This window comes from Diaphorina citri, unplaced genomic scaffold (genome assembly GCF_000475195.1).
Source record: "Diaphorina citri unplaced genomic scaffold, Diaci psyllid genome assembly version 1.1 scaffold1670, whole genome shotgun sequence".
NCBI lineage: Eukaryota > Metazoa > Arthropoda > Insecta > Hemiptera > Psyllidae > Diaphorina > Diaphorina citri.
The window spans coordinates 46,538-69,054 of NW_007379096.1; the positions used below are offsets into that span (position 1 = coordinate 46,538).

Below are 22,517 nucleotides of genomic sequence, written 5' to 3' on the forward strand. Positions count from 1 at the left end.
AAAACAATTAAAACAGTTTTAAAATAACAAAAATAATTAAACAAATAGGATCATTGTTATTTCGTACATTTTATTTGGTTATTAGGTATAAAACAATTAAAACAGTTTTAAAATAACAAAAATTTAAACAAATAGGATCATTGTTATTTCGTACATTTTATTTGGTAAAAAAAAGCTTTATAATAAGACCAAAATAATACTTGGTAAAACTTTCAATAACTTAATAAATAAAAAAAAAACTCTTGACTTTTAGTTTTACAAATGTAATATATTTTAGCGGTCAAACTTTCTTGACTTGGCGGGGCGGAGCGCTACCGCGCTCCTTAATCTTTACGCGTATTTCGGGTGTTACCCCAAATTAATTCTCAAGATGATATTTAATTACAACCTTAATTAAATATCATCTTGAGAATGCATCTTCATTTTCATAAAAGTTTCAAGTTGAATACCTATTTATTTATTCATGAGCCCTTCCTATTCTATTACCTTCCAATCTTCCTCCTCCTGCTCTTTAATTTCATCAGCATAGCTTGTTCCTTCTGCTTTTATATTTGAAACAAATGGTACATGACGGACTGACACTGAGCCACTGTTCTCATCTGTGTACTTGTAGCTGTGTCCAACATCAATGTTGATTGATTCTTTGCTGTTAAGCATGTTGAAAATTTCAGCAAACCCTGCCATGGCTCCAGGTATGTCTACGGAACAGAGAATAAAATATATTAATCATGATTTGTGAATAAAACTACAGAGTATCAACAGTCCTTTCCATTATCTTAAATGTTATCACCAACAGTTAGGTTGTGGTTATGTACTGGGTTGAGATAGGCCATTCCTGTCCTTTCTTGGCATGTGGAAAATGATGTGGTAACTTAAGACAGCCTTCATGAGTGTGTAAAGTTGGTCTTATCGTCCCGAAATTGAAGAGAGAAGGAAGACAGGATAGGAGAAAGCCAGCCGTTCCGAGAACGAACGTTATGTTTATATTGTACTTTTCATTTACATTAGATATTAAAAACAAGCAAATTACAAAGCAAAAAATAAATAATAAACATGGCTGCTGGGACAGAGGGTTAGAAAAAATACATAACACCCTCACACTATCCTTGCTTAGGTAAGTTACCACTCCAATGCAAAACTGTAGAAACAATATCCTATCTCACTTAATCTCACCTCGTCCGAGCTCTTAACCCAGTAGCCCGGTACATAAACACACCCTGAAGCTGGATTTCCTTGGTTCTCTGCAGGCTGGGTGAGTAAATTTAATGTACAGTTTGACTGACTGACTGACTCACGTATACAAATTCTAACCCACTTCTAGATGAGCTAGGAAGATGCGGTTTTCACGTTATGTACTGGGTTGAGATAGGCCATTCCTGTCCTTTCTTGGCATGTGGAAAATGATGTGGTAACTTAAGACAGCCTTCATGAGTGTGTAAAGTTGGCAGGAAATTTGAAATTTTGATTTCTTTTTCTAAACCTTGTAAAATCTGAATTCATTTTTTACTTTTATCTTGAGTTTGCATGTTTATATTATACTTTTCATTTATATTAGATATTAAAAACAAGCAAATTACAAAGCAAAAATAAATAATAAACATGGCTGCTGGGACAGAGGGTTAGAAAAAATACATAACACCCTCACACTATCCATGCTTAAGTTACCACTCCAATGTAAAACTGTAGAAACAATATCCTATCTCACTTAATCTCACCTCGTCCAAGTCGTCCGAGCTCATCTCAACCCAGTAGCCCGGTACATAAACACACCCTGAAGCTGGATTTCCTTGGTTCTCTGCAGGCTGGGTGAGTAAATTTAATGTACAGTTTGTCAGCAACTTGAGGACAAAGCCCATTAAAAGAAATGATCATAGCAGTTGAAATTGGTGTAAAATCTTAAAATGGACTTACTTTCAATGAATGGATTTTAAACTTCCTGTATACTTGTCAAATGGTCATTTTGCTCATTGCAATAAGGGCCATGTGTGTAGGAATAGGAAGAGAAAGGCTGAAATTGAAATTCCGTGAAATCGGTCCAAGACTTTGCTCTGAGGTCCAAGAACCAAGAAGTCCAAGAACAGCCAATGAATTAAAAAAAATATTGATGGTAGACTTGGTAACTTTGTGAAGGTTCATTTTAAGTAGGTATCTAAATATGAAAATAACTTTTACTCTTCACTGGTTTAAGTAAACTTCCTGTATACTTGTCAAATGGTCATTTTGCTCATTGCAATAAGGGCCATGTGTGTAGGAAGAGAAAGGCTGAAATTGAAATTCCGTAAAATCGGTCCAAAACTTTGCTCTGAGGTCCAAGAACCAAGAAGTCCAAGAACAGCCAATGAATAAGGCGTCCAATTAAAAAAAAAAACCAATTTTTTTAAAAAGATACCGGATAGGTACCGAAATCACTGGAAATCAGCAAATTGCAAACTTGTGTGAAGATAACGCATGATTGAAATCTAGTTACAAATGTTTTCAGACTGAATAGTATCACATGTGTGAACTTATCGCATGCGTTCAGCTACTTGTGGCAACCACCTTTACTAATGTTTTTAGGATGGACAGTCAGTAGCCATTATCATATCAAAATCAAAATCAAAAGATCAAAGATCAAACTGAACGCTGAACCATAACGGTATAGAACGGTAAGAACGGTCAATTTTTTACTTTTTTTTTGAAGAGAGAAGGAAGACAGGATAGGAGAAAGCCAGCCGTTCCGAGAACGAACGTTATCCCATCAGGATAAAATCCGCCCCCCGGCGGGAATCGAACCCGCGGCCTAGCGCTTACAAGGCAAACGCACTACCAACTAAGCTAACTAGGCTGGCAAATTTAAACTGCCTTAATCGACTCGTTATTTCACAACGAACAACAGCATCCCTTAGGCACAAGTCACCCTGTAGGCCAAAACGCTAGAAACCATTTCTGCTAGAACACGAGTTTCTTCAACAATATACAATCCCAAGTACAATGGGAAGATGGGTCCGACTATTGCACTGCATTTTTAAATTTTTTAAACATCATTTATCTGTTATCTCCCTTTATAGTAAGTTTATCAGCTTATCTTATCAGTTTTATCACTCTTATCAGGGTAAGTAGGCAATGTAGGCATCCAAAATGTATATACCCAGATAACAAAAAAGTGCTAGAAACTGCATAAAATGTATATACAGGCCGAAATATAATTATGTACATATAGTATCACGAGTTATGACCGCTTTTCGATACATAGGAAGCAGCTGTTATTTAAAATTAATTGCCTACACATTTTATTACGAGATGATCACAAGGTAAGGTAGAATTTTCTGTTTATTCCAAATGCCCTAACCGCAATAAAACATAACATAAATATTAGGTACCTACATGGAAAATAATTCAGTCTTTTACCAATGTGAGATTGAGTTGAGAAGTGTACTTTTGGGCACAATGCTTAAATGTTACCTGAGGTCCTGAGATCAATAGTTATGTGATGCCTCAACTTAAGGCCTGTTCCCACTTGTTCGGAAAAAAAATCGTGTTGTGCGGAAGTTGGGAACAATCTCATTTAAATTACATTGCCTACAGGACATTTAGGGGGAAAAAATCGGATGAAACTCACGACAAGTGGAAACGATCCTTTAGCCCTAAAGGTCCAGTGCTTCTCCAAGTTGTTGCCACCGCGGCACACATGACAAGTGGAAACGATCCTTTAGCCCTAAAGGTCCAGTGCTTCTCCAAGTTGTTGCCACCGCGGCACACATTTCAAGACTCCCATTGTCTCCCATCTTTCGGCGGCTTGCGGTTCACCTAAGGGGACCTTGTGGCACACCCCCATATCCTCACATTAACCTCACCTATCCTGAGTGGGGTCGGGAAAAGCCTGCAGCACGTCATTGCCCATATGGTTCCCCATCTGAATACCAACCACGCGCAACGTTGCTTCAGTTGCTTCAATAATAAAAAGATGGGTGTTTCAAACAACTACTACATTAGACTCCTGTAGTCTGTATCGTAGTATGCCTCTCATCAGATGGGTGAGACGAAACACAATACTTTCCATTTACGTGCTGGGTCAAAACGAGAACAAAAGTAACCCGTAGAAAGTAGAAATATTTGCAATCGATCAAGTTAAGACATTACATATCTGAAGAAAAGCCCTTTCCCGATCTCCTATTTGGCCAATGGTACTCGAGCTAAGTGTTTGCTGATTGGGGATCCAAAGTAGTAAGCGCCATTGTATTCCTCCACATCACTGGATCCTTTGAGACTTCCATCTACACTATGCAGAGCATCTACTATCTCGCCTTGAGAACTAATTACTAGTAGCGTGTAGCGAGTACCTTGCAGGAATAGGATTGACTCGAAATGACCCACCTGTGAAAATGGCAATAAAAACGACTGTGAGAAATTTTGAATAATAATGTGGAAAAATATCTAAAGAACATGTTCATTGATAGGTAAGCTACTTAACTATGGCTACATTCAAGGTACCCCCAAATATTCATGCTACCTATTTAAGGGTGATCGACAGACAGAGCATTCATCACGGATGGCAAGGTCATTTCTGGACACGTAAGAGTTAAGACTATGGCTACATTCAAGGTACCCCCAATATTCATGCTACTACCTATTTAAGGGTGATCGACAGACAGAGCATTCATCACGGATGGCAAGGTCATTTCTGGACACGTAAGAGTTAAGGATTTTAGAGAACCCAGTACACGGATCAACCCCACTCAGAACACCGTCCAGTTTCGTGGTTCCTCTTACCACATGTTTCACTTGATTCATCTTACTACATATTATTTCAATTGATTCATCTTATAATATAGGTATTTCACTTGGTGTATCTTACCACATGTTTCACAGACGGAATCTTCACAAGGAGATGCAAAAATCTTGCCACGAATTTCCTGATGTTAGGGAAAGGTCCAATGAAGGAACCTATAAGAACGGAGATCTTATCATAAGGTCCGAAATTGAAATTAGTTGTAAGAACGGTACCGAAATCGAAATTAGTTGTAAGAACGGTACCGAAATCGAAAGAAGCTATAAGAACGGTACCAAAAGTAAATACTAAATAGTGCTAAACACAAGGGCCGCTTTGCAAGCATGCCTCCAGTGCCATGCTTAAATGATATCCCTCGCTATTCAAAGTTAAAAGGTTCATACTAACAAAAGTGCTGAAATATAATTCAAAATTGGTGACGTGAAATATAATTTAAGATTGTCTGAGGAAGCTACATATGTCCCCTTCTCTGTACGGGTTTTCCCCCTCACTTATTGGTATAGGTACTTCTTGTAAATGGTATTTTTTTTATTGTGTTAAAAGATGTCCCCTTCTCTGTTTTCCCCCTCACTTATTGGTATAGGTACTTCTTGTAAATGGTATTTTTTTTTTATTGTGTTAAAAGAAATAATGAAGTTTTAAATCAGTAAAAAAGTGGGAAGGTTGAACTTCTTAGTTGAGTTTATGTTATGACCTTCATAGTTGAAAGTATAAAGAGAAATTGAGGTGAAGAAACGTACCTGTGTACTCTACTACTCATGGTTTCAGCCACTATGACGAATGATTCATCTGCAGATAGTTCCACGCCATTAGCGAAGTAAAAAAAGTGGGAAGGTTGAACTTCTTAGTTGAGTTTATGTTATGACCTTCATAGTCCTAAATATACAGTGTGTCCACTTTTAATGTGCGCCATAGGAAAAATACATGTAAAAACAGTTTTTCTTGTCTCATTGAGGTGAAACGTACCTGTGTACTCTACTACTCATGGTTTCAGCCACTATGACGAATGATTCATCTGCAGATAGTTCCACGCCATTAGCGAAGTGGAGATTAGCGATAAGTACTTTGTTCTTCTTGGTCTTCGGATTGTATTGGATCAACCTGGGAACAAAGCGAAAATGAGTAAGCATCGCAAAGGATTATAAATGTCAACCTGAGCGTGGTTATTATCAATCACATAGGTGACCATCTGGACGATCGCGTGCTGCTGGCCATTCCCTGCCCTACTCAGGCTGGGTGAGCTTAATGTAAGGAGGCGTGTAGCTTGTCACCAAATGCAGAGTAAATTCCCCGTTTTTTTAAAAAATAATAATAATAAAAATACCTAGGTAAATAAATAAAATAAAAACGACCTGTTAAGCGCAAAGTATTATTGTTGTCAACCACTTTACTATTTTGCACCTAGTTTGTCCATCTGTTTCTGCAATACCTCTCGGTCCGATTTTGATGAAGCTTCCAAATTTCTGGCGGATTTTTTTTTTTTTAATATTACTAGAGTGTTTAATATTACATTACTAAAGTTTCAGGGGATTCTCAATAGCCGGGGATTAGAGGGTGAGATATACGCCAGGTAACATCACCCGGGGTTTCGAATTAGAACATTAAACTCACCTTCCACTACCGCTGGTAAGAGATCGGAAGAGCGTCGTGTAGGGAATGTGTTAAGTTTGAAACGAAACATTTTTGTAGATAACTGAATAAATACTTTATTTTATGTATTTTTTCTCGAGAAATCGATTGGTGATATTTTCAAACACGTAATACTCAGTTAAAAAGTTTCGGGTTCAAAACCCGAGAAATACCTGATTTTTTTTAATTAATTTTTTTGAGGGGAACTTCACGTCAACGTGACAGCGGCTTTGTCACGTTGAATACACCAGTTCTCGTTAGATCACTGAAGTTAAGCAACATCGAGCGTGGATAGTACTTGGATGGGTGATCCATCTGGGTACTAGTACTCCATGTACTGCTGGCTTTTACCGGTCCCACTCAGGCTGGGTAAGGTTAATGTGAGTAGTTGGTTTGGTTAGATAATGTTTGATCTCGGAACGGCTGGCTTTCTCCTATCCTGTCTTCCTTCTCTCTTCGATTTTTTTTTTTTTTTAATGCCACCGTCTACACACCACTTAAAAATTACTTTTCAAGTAGGGCAACACTTGACGTTGTTTTGGCGTTACAATCTTGAGCGAGAGCTCAGAGGAGGTCTGGTCTCTCGCTCATATTGTTGTAAGTGCTCATTGCACATATTAGTGGCGATTTCATAAGGGTGTTAATGTTCGGTATATTGGGGATATGAAATAAGGGTTTGCTGGGTTTGTCAGATTATCTCAATCTAGAGTTTGGTACCCTAAGCTTAGTTTTTTCAATGAGTTATGAACTGCTTGATTTTCCCTGGCAAATATTTTTCAAAAGTTTCATCTGCTCAGAAAGTCGCCTTTCTGAGAGAGTGTCAATTGGGACTTTGTCAGATTATTTCAATCTAGAGTTTGGTACCCTAAGCTTAGTTTTTTCAATGAGATATGAACTGCTTGATTTTCCCTGGCAAATATATTTCAAAAGTTTCATCTGCTCAGAAAGTCGCCTTTCTGAGAGAGTGTCAATTGATTTTCAGCAAGCAGCCCATATTCAATGTAGGAAGGATATAGGGGGTAGAAGCCATTCTCCTTATGAAAAAGATGTCTGACAAATCGGGCTTGAACTCTTTCCAGAGATTTTTTGCCACATTCCGTCAGAAGAAGCCATATATATAGGACTATCATATTCAAGTTTGGAACGAACAAGTGAAAAGTAGAGCATTTTGGTAACATCAGGGTCAGGGATAGATTTAGAGTATCTGATGACAAGACCTAACCTCCTGGAGATTTTTTGCCACATTCCGTCAGAGCAAGCCATATAGGACTACCATATTCAAGTATGGAACGAACAAGTGAAAAGTAGAGCATTTTGGTAACATCAGGGTCAGGGATAGATTTAGAGTATCTGATGACAAGACCTAACCTCCTAAACGCTTTTTGTTCTATCTCATTTCTATGTTTGTCAAATATAAGGTTTGATTGGAAAATGATACCTAAATCTTTAGAATGAGGGACATAAAGCAGTGGCGTATCATTGATGTAATATGTGAATGGATGTTTTAAGAGAGTTGGGTGAACTGCAACAATGAAGGTCTTGTACCGTCGTGAAAAGAAGGAGGATAGTATAAAAGAAAGCCAGCTGAGAGCGAACCTTATCTGTTGGGTAAAATTCGCCCCGGGCGATAATCGAACCCGCGACCTAGGGCTTACAAAGCACGCTACCTTCCAAGCTAACTAGGCTAGGTACGTGGAATGTAATTTTAAGAGATTTGAATGAACTGCAACAATGGAGGTCTTGTACCGTCATGAAGAGAAGGAGGATAGTTTAAAAGGAAGCCAGCTGAGAGCGAACCTTATCTGTTGGGTAAAGTTCGCCCCGGGCGATAATCGAACCCGCGACCTAGGGCTTACAAAGCACGCTACCTTCCAAGCTAACTAGGCTAGGTACGTGGAATGTAAATTAGCTGAGTTAACCTGGTTTTCTTGCAGAGATGGCACCACGGACGTTACTCGTACGGTTCACTTTGGTACCCCTACTGAGTTTGAGAAGGAATGTTACACAAGAGTGTTCAAAGGTTGTGTAGCCCTAGCTAGAACTGTGTTTCCAGAGAAACTCAAGGTTAGTAAGTAGTTAATGCCTATCTTATATTATAAGAACAAGATCCATTCACATTTCACACACTGATCGCTCTATCTCGAGAACCACAACACCTAGAAAGCTGAAATTGGTACGTGCCTTATTGTTCTTTAGACGTTTTGGTTCTAAACTCTATATCCTTCTTCAGCAAAACAAGGTCTTTAGACGTTTTGGTTCTAAACTCTAGAGTCTAGATAGTCTAGATCCTTCTTCAGCAAAGCAAGGTAGTAACTAGATGAGACACTGGAGTCGTTCCCAAAGACCACTGTAGCTCTGTTATTGCGTGGTCATATTAAACCAACCGACCCATGTCATGTTAGTGGTTCGCAGAGTGGACTTCGGACCTAGATGTTCACAGTTGGTCTTTGATGCGTTGATGCGCTACGTGTTCATATTTAACCAACCGGCCTATGTCAAGTTAATGGTTCGCAGAGTGGACTTCGGACCTAGATGTTCACAGTTGGTCTTTGATGCGCTAATTGCCATTTCAATTTCAGATCTGACGTGTTGACTAAAGAAGAGGCGTTGGACATTTTGAGACACCAGAGACAGAATGATATCGAGGCCAAAATCGAGAGAATGCAAACCCGAGGTTATCCTGCCTATACTACGGCTACAGGTGATTTTCTTTTCTTTTTTCAAGAAGTTTGATACAGAACACTGTGGGGAACTTGAAATGAACGCAAAATTGAAGAGAACAATATTACCAACCTGAGAGTATTTTTTTCACTTCTCTAGATAAAATAGAACGATTTTTATAGAGATCTAAAAATCCTAGTTTTCAGGAAAATTTCTGCTTGTAATTTTTTACCTCAACTCAGCCAACCGTTTCGAGGACGAATCTTATCTGTTAATGATAAAGTTCGCCCCGGGCGAGAATCGAACCCGTGACCTGTTCGCTTACAAGGCAGGCGCGATACCCTCCAAGGCAACAAACTAGGCAAGCTGTTTTTCCCCCGCGCTTACAAGGCAGGCGCGATACCCTCCAAGGTAAAAAAAATAGGCAAGCTGTTTTTCCCCCCGCTAGTTATAACACCGGAAAAACATGGGGGTTATTGAATGCTGTCTTATTGAACATTCGGATCCTTGGGATCAATTTAATTGGAAGAAACCATTTACTGACGAAAATTATAATGGAACATTTGTGTTTCAGGTTGGATTGGTTATTCAGACGACAAGGTGAAAGCTCTCTTTTTCCCCCGCTAGTTATAACACCGGAAAAACATGGGGGTTATTGAATGCTGTCTTATTGAACATTCAGATCCTTGGGACCATTTTAGTTTGAAGAAACCATTTACTGACGAAAATTATAATGGAACATTTGTGTTTCAGGTTGGATTGGTTATTCAGACGACAAGGTGAAAGCTCTCTTCCGCGCTCTTCTGTGTACTAGGCAAGAGCCCACACCACTATGCTCGCTACTAGGACTGGTAAAACGTCTCCTAAGGCCAGCCACAGCAACTCACTATCAGGTAGACCTGACACCTGATGAGCATACACACTATCAGGTGTACCTGAAAGTGAGGGGCTGGCCTAATAAATTCGTCGCGTGGTCATATTTAACCAACCGACCCATGTCATGTTAGTGGTTCGCAGAGTGGACTTCGGATCTAGACGTTCACAGTTGGTCTTTGCGTCTTTGATGCGCTAATTGCCATTTCAATTTCAGATCTGACGTGTTGACTAAAGAAGAGGCGTTGGACATTTTGAGACACCAGAGACAGAATGATATCGAGGCCAAAATCGAGAGAATGCAAACCCGAGGTTATCCTGCCTATACTACGGCTACAGGTGATTTTCTTTTCTTTTTTCAAGAAGTTTGATACAGAACACTGTAACAAAGGAGGAGAAAGCCAACCGTTTCGAGGACGAATCTTATCTGTTAATGATAAAGTTCGCCCCGGGCGAGAATCGAACCCGTGACCTGTTCGCTTACAAGGCAGGCGCGATACCCTCCAAGGTAAAAAAAATAGGCAAGCTGTTTTTCCCCCCGCTAGTTATAACACCGGAAAAACATGGGGGTTATTGAATGCTGTCTTATTGAACATTCGGATCCTTGGGATCAATTTAATTGGAAGAAACCATTTACTGACGAAAATTATAATGGAACATTTGTGTTTCAGGTTGGATTGGTTATTCAGACGACAAGGTGAAAGCTCTCTGTCAACACTACCTAAGCCTGGGCTTCACAGCGTTCAAAATCAAAGTGGGAATCAGCTTGGAAGATGACAGGAGGCGATGTCAGATCATGAGAGATATGATTGGGCCGGATAATTTGCTGGTAAGATCTCCTACCAATCTGAAATTTGATGGTTAAGGTGTGTCCACACATAGTCGACGGCCGTATACTATGTCTGGACACACCTTTAGAACACATATTGTCAGCATAACTCCCCAGTCCCTTTCAAAAAGAAATAACGGAGAAGAAAAACAGACAGACGTATTTACATCAGCAGTTCTGAGACCTGACACTCCCCAAACTCGTGGTAGTCGAAACGTGTGGTGAATTCAGGAGGTTACTTACATTTGAAAAGAAGGAGGAAGGAGCAGAAAAGTAAGTAGATTGGATGGGGGAATGAGGCGAAAGCCGGCAGGTGCCCCCTTTTAATCGCCCACCAGGGGTGGATGGAGGGCCTACTTAAAATAAAAAATAAAATAAATATGTAATAATAATAAAAAAAAGGTTACTTACCTACCTCGAAAAAAATATTCTAGATGGTGGATTCGAACCAGCGGTGGGAGGTTGAGGAGGCAGTTCGCTGGATGCAGGGACTTGCGGAGTTCAACATTCATTGGATAGAGGAGCCTACATCTCCCGACGATATCATTGGACATCAGACCATAGCACGAGTAAGGCCAGCCACTCACCATCAGGTAGACCTGACAGATAACCTGATCAGGTCCGCCTGTCAGGTCTACCTGATAGTGTGTAGCTGGGCTAAGGAATGTCCGTCTTATTTTACCAGCGTGCAGTGACAGCACGTTTAATGGACCACTGTACCAGTTCTCCATGATTCACGGAATTTCGGCACCGTAGAGCGTGGTTGATATTCGGATGGGTAAGCAATTGGACAATCGCGTGCTGTTGGCTTTTCCGGTCCCATCCAGGCTGGGTGAGGTCGATGTGAGTAGGCAGGTCACTGCATGGTGAGTAAAACCCCCGTTACTAAAGACCATAGCAGTTATACAGTGCCGTTAAAGTCGTTAAACACATTAAAAAACCTAAGCGAAATGCAATCCAAGAACGGAAAAGTTTGGTTAGAAAACTTCCGCCCTGGTCGGGATTCGAACCCAGCACCTCCAGGTCGAGAGTCAGTGTTCTTGACCACTCGACAGGTGGGCACGGGGCAAACTTGTTAAATACCTTTTAGTTTGTAGGCCATCAGATATATTGGCAGAATTTCATTGATGCTCCCTAGACGTGCAGAATCAATTTGTGCTACTTGTATTGCTTCTGTTGATAGGAACTGCTTGAACATGACCTTGTTGCAACATACTTCCCCTGAGGCCACCTTGATATTGAGGGGCTCTAGGGCCTGAAAATGAAGGTGAAAGTTTATATTTATTTGATGCATTTCGCTTAGGTTTTTTTAATGTTTAACGACTTTAACGTCACTGTATAACTGCTGTGGTCTTTAGTAACGGGAGTTTTACTCACCATGCAGTGACCTGCCTACTCACATCGACCTCACCCAGTCTGGATGGGGCCGGAAAAGCCAACAGCACGCGATTGTCCTATTGCTCACCCATCCGAATATCAACCACGCTCTACGGTGCCGAAATTCCGTGAATCATGGAGAACTGGTACAGTGGTACATTCAACGTGTCACTGGTCTATCAAGAGAAAGGCTACAATATGGCTTTAGTCCCTTGCTTCAAAATAATTTGTACATGCCTATGTTTTTTTGTATATCTGCTAAAAGTCAAGGTGAACTTCTTCGGGTAGAATCAATTATATCAAACCCCTTTTTGCATAGGGGACAGAAGATGTGGGTCAAACGTCAATTGACTCGTAATGCACAGCATATTTGAACCCAAACCCAGCTTATTCTTGCAAAGAAATACGTAGCTTGTTAATAAAATTATTTTTACAATAATGGACCACTGTACCAGTTCTCCATGATTCACGGAATTTCGGCACCGTAGAGCGTGGTTGATATTCGGATGGGTAAGCAATTGGACAATCGCGTGCTGTTGGCTTTTCCGGTCCCATCCAGGCTGGGTGAGGTCGATGTGAGTAGGCAGGTCACTGCATGGTGAGTAAAACCCCCGTTACTAAAGACCATAGCAGTTATACAGTGCCGTTAAAGTCGTTAAACACATTAAAAAACCTAAGCGAAATGCATCAAAGAAATATAAACTTTCACCTTCATTTTCAGGCCCTAGAGCCCCTCAATATCAAGGTGGCCTCAGGGGAAGTATGTTGCAACAAGGTCATGGTTATTTTTACACATTGAAGTATGTAGGCAGTTGGTAGGCTGTAAGACCCCTATACATTGTCATTTATCCTACATTGGAAAACCACAGGGGGTTTGCTTTGGAATCATCACGTTTCAAATTATGTAGCTCGCTAATATTGTCTGTCTGTCTTTCACCTAAGTAGGTATACCTACTCAGGTTGAAGTATGTTACCTAAGTTACCTTGTCTTTTTCAAAGGTTCGAGGCCGACTGAAAAAAACAAAAAAAAAAAAACGCACGTGACACGTGTTGTACCAGACTGTTAAACTGTTAGGGGATCAGATACTAACCACGCACAACGTTGCATGTGACTTTTTTTGGCCGAACCAATCCGATTCCACTTTGGACGCAAACATTTGCTCCATTCCCGCCCGGGGCGGATTTTATCCTGAACGGATAATGTTCGATCTCGGAACGGCTGGCTTTCTCCTATCAGATACTAACCACGCACAACGTTGCGTAACTTCGATGTTCCTTCGGGAATGGACGTAAAACCTCTACCTAACGCTGCGCTGTCTATTTAATTTCAGCATAAAGATCCAGACTATTCCTGTGCCTACGTCAGCTTGATTACTTCAAACCCAAAACTGATTGGATATGGACTGACGTTTACTCTCGGTAGAGGAACAGAAATAGGTAAAAGCTCAGTTTAGAGGTAATCGTGAAAGGAGGAAGTTAGAAAGCAACAGCTTTAGCGACGGGATTTTTACACTCTTTTGGCGACAAGCTACGTGGGATAGAGAAAAACCAGTAGCGCGGGATTGCTCAGATGGTAACCCATCCGGATACCAACCACGCAGCACGTTGCTTAACTCAATGTAAATGTAAAAATCCCGTCGCTAAAGCTGTTGCTTTCTAACAGCTTTAGCGACGGAATTTTTACACTCTTTTGGCGACAAGCTACGTGGGATAGAGAAAAATTAACTCAATGCTAAACTAACTAATGCATTCAACATGCTATCGCCGCGCCTCTGACTTTCAATTCTTGAACTGCCTTGGACTTGGGCTTTTGAATGTCTTATTCGAATTAACGCCACATACAGTCTATTTCTTTGACGGTTTCCTCCAGTTGGAACTTCAAGAAATCTCAATAGGTACTCTGTATGTTTCAGTATGTACAGCTGTAGAGGCACTATCGTTCCTATTCAAGGATCAATACGTACACACGATTTACGCCAGCTTTCTCTGTATGTTTCAGTATGTACAGCTGTAGAGGCACTATCGTTCCTATTCAAGGATCAATACGTACACACGATTTACGCCAGCTTTGGGGAGTTCTGGGATCGGGTAACAAATGAGTCCCAACTACGATGGCTAGGTCCCAGCAAAGGTAAGATGTTTTCCCCCTTATTGTTATCTTATTAAAGCTATAGCTCCTATTATTTTGTTTGAGCAACGCTTTTACAATCTACCTCGAAAAGGCAGTCTTTTTTTTAAGAGGTTTGACAGAGGGAACTGTAACTGCTATGGTCTTATCGTCCCGAAAATCGAAGAGAGAAGGAAGACAGGATATTAGGTCCCAGCAAAGGTAAGATGTTTTCCCCCTTATTGTTATCTTATTAAAGCTATAGCTCCTATTATTTTGTTTAAGCAACGCTTTTACAATCTACCTCGAAAAGGCAGTCTTTTTCTGCTACTAAAGACTCAAACGGGAATGGAAAACGGCGACCTATTGTGATAGGTATACTAAACTTGATACTTACCTATTCAGTCACGGAGGTTGCTTTCCCTTCTTACCGAGGTATACCTTCAAGATGCAGAAAAATTTGAAATTTATATACTTTTACTTTCTATTTTTCCTCATTATTTTCGTATAATATCACTTTCTTACGTTACGTATTATTTCCATCACGGAACAACCTCCGTGGCCGAGTGGGTATCACACTAGGCTTGCACGCAGGAGGTCCGGATTCGATTCCCGGCGTAGCTGAGGTTTTTTTCGGCTCTGTGCTTGGAGTTCGGGGTGCACTCAGCCTCGTGAGGACAATTGAGTAGCTACTTTAATCGAGTACGACCAGTGGCGGCATTACAAGTAGAAGATACGAGCGATAATAAGTATGATGATTGAGTAAATGGAAGATTTGTAATACTGTGATACCCATGTTGTGAAAAAGCTCTCTGCTTTACAACAAAGATTCATGATTTGATTTTTTTTTCCATCACGGTTTTGCTATGCAGGAGTAACACATCTGGCTGTGGCAGCCCTAATGAACGCCCTGTGGGATTTGTGGGCCAAAATCGAAGCCAAACCTCTTTGGAAACTCCTGGTGGATATGCCACCTGAACTTCTTGTCAGTACGTTGGACTTCCGATACCTGTAAGTGAAATATATTGGATGAATAAAAATAGACTCTAAAGTGAAAGGGGTAACCAATGATACAGAAAAAAAATAAAATAATAATAATAAATAAAATAATTACGTTAAGCCTCCTTAAATACTTGTCACTTGTCACAAATATTGTTCTCCAATTATTATACCAAGATAAATTTCATGACGACTCTTGGACTCGAACCACCAACCTCCAGATCCAAAGTCCTACGCGTTAACCACTGTACCACTGAGGTTGGTAACCAATAATACTGAATTGATACCTAAGGTGGTTTTGGACTTGGAGTTGGTACGTGCTTTCAAAGTGGAAGGGGTAACCAATGATACAAAAAATAAAATATAAAAAAAGAAATTTCTAATTGCGTTAAGCCTCCTTAAATACTTGTCACAAATATTGTTCCCCAATTATTACACCAAGATAAATTTTATGACGACTCTTGGACTCGAACCACCAACCTCCAGATCCAAAGTCCAACGCGTTAACCACTGTACCACTGAGGTTGGTAACCAATAATACTGAATTGATACTTAAAGTGGTTTTGGACTTGGAGTTGGTACGTGCCTTATTGTTCTTTAGACGTTTTGGTTCTAAACTCTATATCCTTCTTCAGCAAAACAAGGCACCCTATACGCCTATAGGCTCTACCAGTGCTTCTCAAAGTTGCACACTTTTCAAGACTCCAATCTTTCCTATACGAACAAAATAGAGAGTTAAGATCTGACTCATTGACTGAGAAGCCCTTGGAAGGAAGTAGTTTTCATAGCTTTGCACATCTCTCCTTTTGATGACCATCGGATCACTTAAAAGTGCGTTGTACTTGGCGATAACTATGAGACTTTTCCTATGCTGGCAGTATAAGCAGGGTATATTCTATTCTACTTACTTCATCAGCAGTGAGCATATTACAACAGAGCAAGGAGGTCTGTATACCACTTAAAAGTGCGTTGTACTTAGCGATCACTATGAGACCTTGTATAGACTGCGGAAGTAAAGGGACTTTTCAGTGCTATGCTGGCAGTATAAGCAGGGTATATTCTATTCTACTTACTTCATCAGCAGTGAGCATATTACAACAGAGCAAGGAGGTCTGTATACAAAACAAGGTAGCCACTAGATGAGACACTGGAGTCGTTCCCAAAGACCACTGTAGCTCTGTTATTGTGTGGTCATATTTAACCAACCGACCCATGTCATGTTAGTGGTTCGCAGAGTGGACTTCGGACCTAGATGTTCACAGTTGGTCTTTGATGCGCTAATTGCCAACACATCTCTCCTTTTGATGACCATCGGATCACATAAAAGTGCGCTGTACTTAGCGGGAGTAAAGGGACTTTTCAGTCCTATGCTGGCAGTATAAACAGGGTATATTCTATTCTACTTACTTCATCAGCAGTGAGCATATTACAACAGAGCAAGGAGGTCTGTATAGGCACCAACGTGATTGTCTTGAACGTAAGGAAAGTCTTGTTTTTTCTCGAATATTTGGTCTCGGCCGGAATCACTTGTACGATGTTTTCAATTCTGATGCCGAATTTCCCATCTTCATAATATCCAGGCTCTGGAATGAGGAATCAAACAAGTAGTCCAATGAACTGTAGATCTCATTATGAAAATGCGCTCCTAGAGGCCCTCAAAGGTTCAAAATCGGATAAGGAAAATTAGTTTATATCTTGAATTTTTTTCCAGTTTAGAACCAATAAAACTAAATGAAATATTTTTGAATAAAAACTTTTTTCCCCCGTAGAGTTTAACGTCACTGTATGTACCTATAACAGGTAAGGTTTTTAGTGACGAGTTTCGGCGACAAGCTACCCGTCTCATCACATTATCCTCTCCCAGCCTGAACTGTGCCGGGAAAAAACAGCACTACGCGATTGTCTAGGTCAGGGGTTTCCAACTTCAATGTGTATGCGGGCCACATGCTACATAGGGAGATACTTCGCGGGCCACATATATACATAGGGGACCACGCGAAATTTTTCAAATAGTATTCTCCTAATTGTAGCTGAACTCTAAAGGAGGTCAGTTTCCATGACTTAATTTTCAACAAGAGGGATTTTTTAATAGAACTTTAAAATTCGAACATTTTTGCCTAAGTACCGAACTTTTTTTACAATTAGGTAAGTTTGCACAGATCATAAAAAGTTTCGCGGGCCACAAAATGGTCTGGCGGGCTACATGTGGCCCGCGGGCCGCTACTTGGAAACCCCTGGCCTAGGGCATCCTTTGCCATTCAACCTTGTGTATACAATACATGAATACGCCACATAGTATCTGATAAATGGGTCAACTTACCATCTGATATGAACATGTCAGCGAGAATACCGGAGTCAGTGGCCTTAGGTAAATAAGAGACGCTAATGGGACCTTCATGCACATTGAGATAGGAACCTATGCCATGTCCTGTACCGTGTAGATAGTCCAGACCTACGCTCCATAGGTTGTGTCGCGCTATGGCGTCTATAGCATGACCCTGTATAAAGTGAAAATATAAACACTTTAAACATAAACATGAATAATATTATTTCTTAATGAATTTATTTAATTTAGACATCCTTTGTCTTTCCGAGAAGCACTGGTAGAGCCTATAGGCGTATAGGGTGTTTGAAGAGTGAGTTACATTTTTTAGAACCTGACTCATTGATTGAGTAGTCCACTGAAAAGAGTAGTTCTTTTTTACTACTCACTTACACTTACACTTTACACATCTCTACTCGAAAGTCTATCCTAACCTTCAATATAAAACGAGTTTGAATTTTAAGGTACCCAAAAGTACACAGTTACATTTTCACTACAGAGGATTCGCCTACACATTTTAATGTATACCGTATACCCTTATTATTTTCGCTTCTTTTTCAGATCAAGTTCCTGAACGATTTCCACAAGGAATGCAGAGACACGGTAGGACCTCTGTTGAAACGTCAGGGTCAGAATGAAGCCTACGAGTGGCTGATTAGACAAACCGAACCTATTTCAGCTTAGCCGAGGGAGAAAATTGATATTTTATTTCGCCAAGTCTACGCCAAGTAAGAGCTGTAATTTAATTATTGTAGTATTTTTAAATGAAATTTTATAAAATGAAGGGACGGGCCCTATGCTAACTATAATGAAAATTCCCTATTATGTAGTATGTAATTATGTATACAACATGAAGTAAAATTAGTATGATCATACACACACATATAACTTGATAAATAATTTTATTCATGGCCGATTATTTTCTACTTCGTACTCTATTGCATTAAGACTTAATAGTCCCCTATCTTTATCTCACCTTCCTTATTGTATTTCTCGAAGAAAAAATATTTAAATATCCTATGGGTAGAACTGAAAAAAGCCATTTCGTCTGAAAAATGGTGGACAACCAGACTTAGAAATACGTTATCAACTGCATAGATTTTATTTTATTAAAAATAAATTGAATTATTTATCCGGATTTAGATGTTTTTATATCGATAGAACCTAATATTATCTGTGCTAGAAGTCTGCAACAGGACTTCAATACAAAGGTCGATTACAATGGATGAAATTTTAGTTATCCAATCAGCAATCAGTACGACTGAATTCATATGGGCACTGCACAAAGGTATACTTACGCAACAGATAGCCATTGGAGCATTCAAAATAACCTTGGACTCACTTCATCTTCCTTGATTCTGTTGATACCAATACCAAGTACCATTGGGATAGTTGAACTCAGCTCTGGAAGCTGGCTTCAATTCGGTGCTGTACCCGGGTTCCTGGAATAAACAATATTAGGTCCTAATGAAAACTAGGTTTAATGAAGTGAAGGGTTTTTTAATATCGATTTAAGAGTAATACCATCCCCGAGCCGTGTCCGCACCGTCATAGACTAGTGCCGTTTTTGTTGCGTAGCAATGAAACAATTGCTACATTAGACTCGTGTGGTCTGTGTCGTAGCATGTCCATCCCGTTGTATGCCCCTTACCCTCATCAGATGGGCGAGAAGAGACACAATACTTCCCATTATTATTACTTATCGTTGAACTTCGTGAATCTAGACCTTTAGTACTTTAGTCCCTGTTTTATCGTCAAGAGGTTCCTGGAATAAACAATATTGGGTCCTAATGAAAACTAGGTTTATTGAAGTGAAGGGTTTTTTAATATTGAGTTCACAGTAACACCATCCCCGAGCCGTGTCCGCACCGTCATAGACTACTGCCGTTTTTGTTGGCAGCAATGAAACAACTGCTACATTAGACTCGTGTGGTCTGTGTCGTAGCATGTCCATCCCGTTGTATGCCCCTTACCCTCATCAGTTGGGCGAGAAGAGACAATACTTCCCATTATTATTACTTATCGTTGAACTTCGTGAATCTAGACCTTTAGTCCGCTTTATCGTCAAGGCTCGTTCCCACTTATCGTTTGGGAAAAAATCGTGTCGTGTGTAATGGAATAAATCGAATGACAAGTGCCAACGGGCCTTTAGACTTACTTTCGGGGCAATATAGTGGGCATTCTCAATGCGAACTATCGTCAAGGCTCGTTCCCACTTATCGTTAGGGAAAAAATCGTGTGTGTGTGTGTGTGTGTGTGTGTGTGTGTGTGTGTAATGGAATAAATCGAATGACAAGTGCCAACGGGCCTTTAGACTTACTTTCGGGGCAATATAGTGGGCATTCTCAATGCGAACTGGATAAAAGAAGTGTGACGTCTCCTGGTCTACAAACTCGATGAGTCTATTGTGTAGACTCTGAGATACACACACGTAGTCGAAGATTTGCAAGTGCTGCACCATCTCCGATAAACCTACTCCACCAGCGTGAGGACAGACTGGAACTGAGGAGTAAACATACGTAAATCTTAAAATCAGATAAGGAACTTTTCACTTGAATAATAATAATATAAATGGCTTCGAGGAGTGAACATACATAGATCAAACGTGAGAGACGGAACTTTTCACTGGAATAATAAATGGCTTTAACGTCACTGTATAACTGCTAAGATTTTTAGTGACGAGGATTTTACCTCCATTTGGCGACAAACAACCCACCTTTGCACATTGAGCTCACCCAGCCTCAGTGGGGTCGGGAAAACTGCCCAGTTGATCACATTGATCACCCTACAAAAATATTAGTATTTAATATTAATATAATAATTTTATTAACAAGCTACGTATTTCTTTGCAAGAATAAGCTGGGTTTGGGTTCAAATATGCTGTGCATTACGAGTCAATTGACGTTTTACTACATAATAGGGAATTTTCATTATAGTTAGCATAGGGCCCCTCCCTTCATTTTATAAAATTTCATTTAAAAATACTATAATAATTAAATTACAGCTCTTACTTGGCGTAGACTTGGCGAAATAAAATATCAATTTTCTCCCTCGGCTAAGCTGAAATAGGTTCGGTTTGTCTAATCAGCCACTCGTAGGCTTCATTCTGACCCTGACGTTTCAACAGAGGTCCTACCGTGTCTCTGCATTCCTTGTGGAAATCGTTCAGGAACTTGATCTGAAAAAAAAAAGCGAAAATAATAAGGGTAGGTATATATACATTAAAATGTATAGGCGAATCCTCTGTAGTGAAAATGTAACTGTGTATTTTTGGGTACCTTAAAATTCAAACCCGTTTTATATTGAAGGTTAGGATAGACTTTCGAGTAGAGATGTGTAAAGCGTAAGTGAGTAGTAAAAAAGAACTACTCTTTTCAGTGGACTACTCAATCAATGAGTCAGGTTCTAAAAAATGTAACTCACTCTTCAAACACCCTATACATACATTAAAATGTATAGGCGAATCCTCTGTAGTGAAAATGTAACTGTGTACTTTTGGGTACCTTAAAATTAGCGTAGTGGTCAAGACGCTCGCCTGGTAAACAGGAGGGCGTGGGTTCGATCCCAGCCGAGGCATGGAATTTTATCCGATCTCATCTAGAATATTTTTTTCGAGGTAGGTAAGTAACCTTTTTTTTATTATTATTACATATTTATTTTATTTTTTATTTTAAGTAGGCCCTCCATCCACCCCTGGTGGGCGATTAAAAGGGGGCACCTGCCGGCTTTCGCCTCATTCCCCCATCCAATCTACTTACTTTTCTGCTCCTTCCTCCTTCTTTTCAAATGTAAGTAACCTCCTGAATTCACCACACGTTTCGACTACCACGAGTTTGGGGAGTGTCAGGTCTCAGAACTGCTGATGTAAATACGTCTGTCTGTTTTTCTTCTTTCTTTCTTTCTTTCTTTCTTTTTGAAAGGGACTGGGGAGTTATGCTGACAATATGTGTTCTAAAGGTGTGTCCAGACATAGTATACGGCCGTCGACTACCTACTGAATCACCACACGTTTCGATTACCACGAGTTTGGGGAGTGTCAGGTCCCAGAACTGCTGATGTAAATACGTCTGTCTGTTTTTCTTCTCCTTTCTTTCTTTTTGAAAGGGACTGGGGAGTTATGCTGACAATATGTGTTCTAAAGGTGTGTCCAGACATAGTATACGGCCGTCGACTATGTGTGGACACACCTTAACCATCAAATTTCAGATTGGTAGGAGATCTTACCAGCAAATTATCCGGCCCAATCATATCTCTCATGATCTGACATCGCCTCCTGTCATCTTCCAAGCTGATTCCCACTTTGATTTTATCCCCCGTTCATTCCTCCATCCAGTCTACTTACTTTTCTGCTTCTTCTTTTCAAATGTAAGTAACCTACTGAATCACCACACGTTTCGATTACCACAAGTTTGGGGAGTGTCAGGTCCCAGAACTGTTGATGTAAATACGTCTGTCTGTTTTTCTTCTCCTTTATTTCTTTTTGAAAGGGACTGGGGAGTTATGCTGCCAATATGTGTTCCAAAAGTGTGTCCAGACATAGTATACGGCCGTCGACTATGTGTGGACACACCTTAACCATCAATTTTCAGATTGGTAGGAGATGTTACCAGCAAATTATCCGGCCCAATCATATCTCTCATGATCTGACATCGCCTCCTGTCATCTTCCAAGCTGATTCCCACTTTGATTTTAAATTACAAAACTATAGGTATCTATCTACCAATACAAAAAACACAACACTGATGTACTTATTGTTTCAATATTTTGTTTACACTTTACAATAATTTCCACTAGGTAGGTACACAAATACACATATTATAACTACTGATAAAATATACACCTATAGTAAACAGACCTATCACACTCACTCAACACAAATAGTTGAGTTAAATTGCGTTTTTTTTTTTTTTTTTTTTTTTTTTTTTTTTTTTTTTTAATTTTACGCCCCCCA

The 22,517-nt window shown here is 39.9% G+C and overlaps 2 protein-coding genes and 3 long non-coding RNA genes across 5 annotated transcripts; 1 reads left to right on the forward strand and 4 right to left on the reverse strand.

Annotated features, from left to right (window-relative positions):
• Window positions 1–3,024: 3,024 nt before the first annotated feature.
• Window positions 3,025–4,227, forward strand: LOC108253372. The gene is made up of 2 exons (XR_001809731.2): window positions 3,025–3,629; window positions 3,701–4,227. It is a non-coding gene; the product is annotated as an uncharacterized LOC108253372 (long non-coding RNA).
• LOC113470568 lies at window positions 4,045–4,930 on the reverse strand. The gene is made up of 2 exons (XR_003393582.1): window positions 4,835–4,930; window positions 4,045–4,353 (listed from the first exon to the last, which is right to left on the reverse strand). It is a non-coding gene; the product is annotated as an uncharacterized LOC113470568 (long non-coding RNA).
• A 6,925-nt stretch (window positions 4,931–11,855) lies between these two features.
• LOC113470571 lies at window positions 11,856–12,311 on the reverse strand. Its single transcript, XR_003393585.1, has 2 exons — window positions 12,226–12,311; window positions 11,856–12,015 (listed from the first exon to the last, which is right to left on the reverse strand). It is a non-coding gene; the product is annotated as an uncharacterized LOC113470571 (long non-coding RNA).
• Window positions 12,312–15,933: 3,622 nt separating this feature from the next.
• Window positions 15,934–18,879, reverse strand: LOC113470573 (xaa-Pro aminopeptidase 1-like). Its single transcript, XM_026829112.1, has 4 exons — window positions 18,865–18,879; window positions 17,564–17,765; window positions 16,531–16,826; window positions 15,934–16,035 (listed from the first exon to the last, which is right to left on the reverse strand). Exons 1-3 carry the CDS (start codon window positions 18,877–18,879, stop codon window positions 16,609–16,611), a joined length of 435 nt encoding a protein of 144 aa, XP_026684913.1. The 3' UTR covers window positions 15,934–16,035; window positions 16,531–16,608.
• On the reverse strand, window positions 18,351–20,092 carry LOC103516809 (mitochondrial enolase superfamily member 1-like). The gene is made up of 2 exons (XM_008481795.3): window positions 19,887–20,092; window positions 18,351–19,008 (listed from the first exon to the last, which is right to left on the reverse strand). Exons 1-2 carry the CDS (start codon window positions 20,025–20,027, stop codon window positions 18,910–18,912), a joined length of 240 nt encoding a protein of 79 aa, XP_008480017.1. The 5' UTR covers window positions 20,028–20,092; the 3' UTR covers window positions 18,351–18,909.
• Between the last annotated feature and the right edge of the window lie 2,425 nt (window positions 20,093–22,517).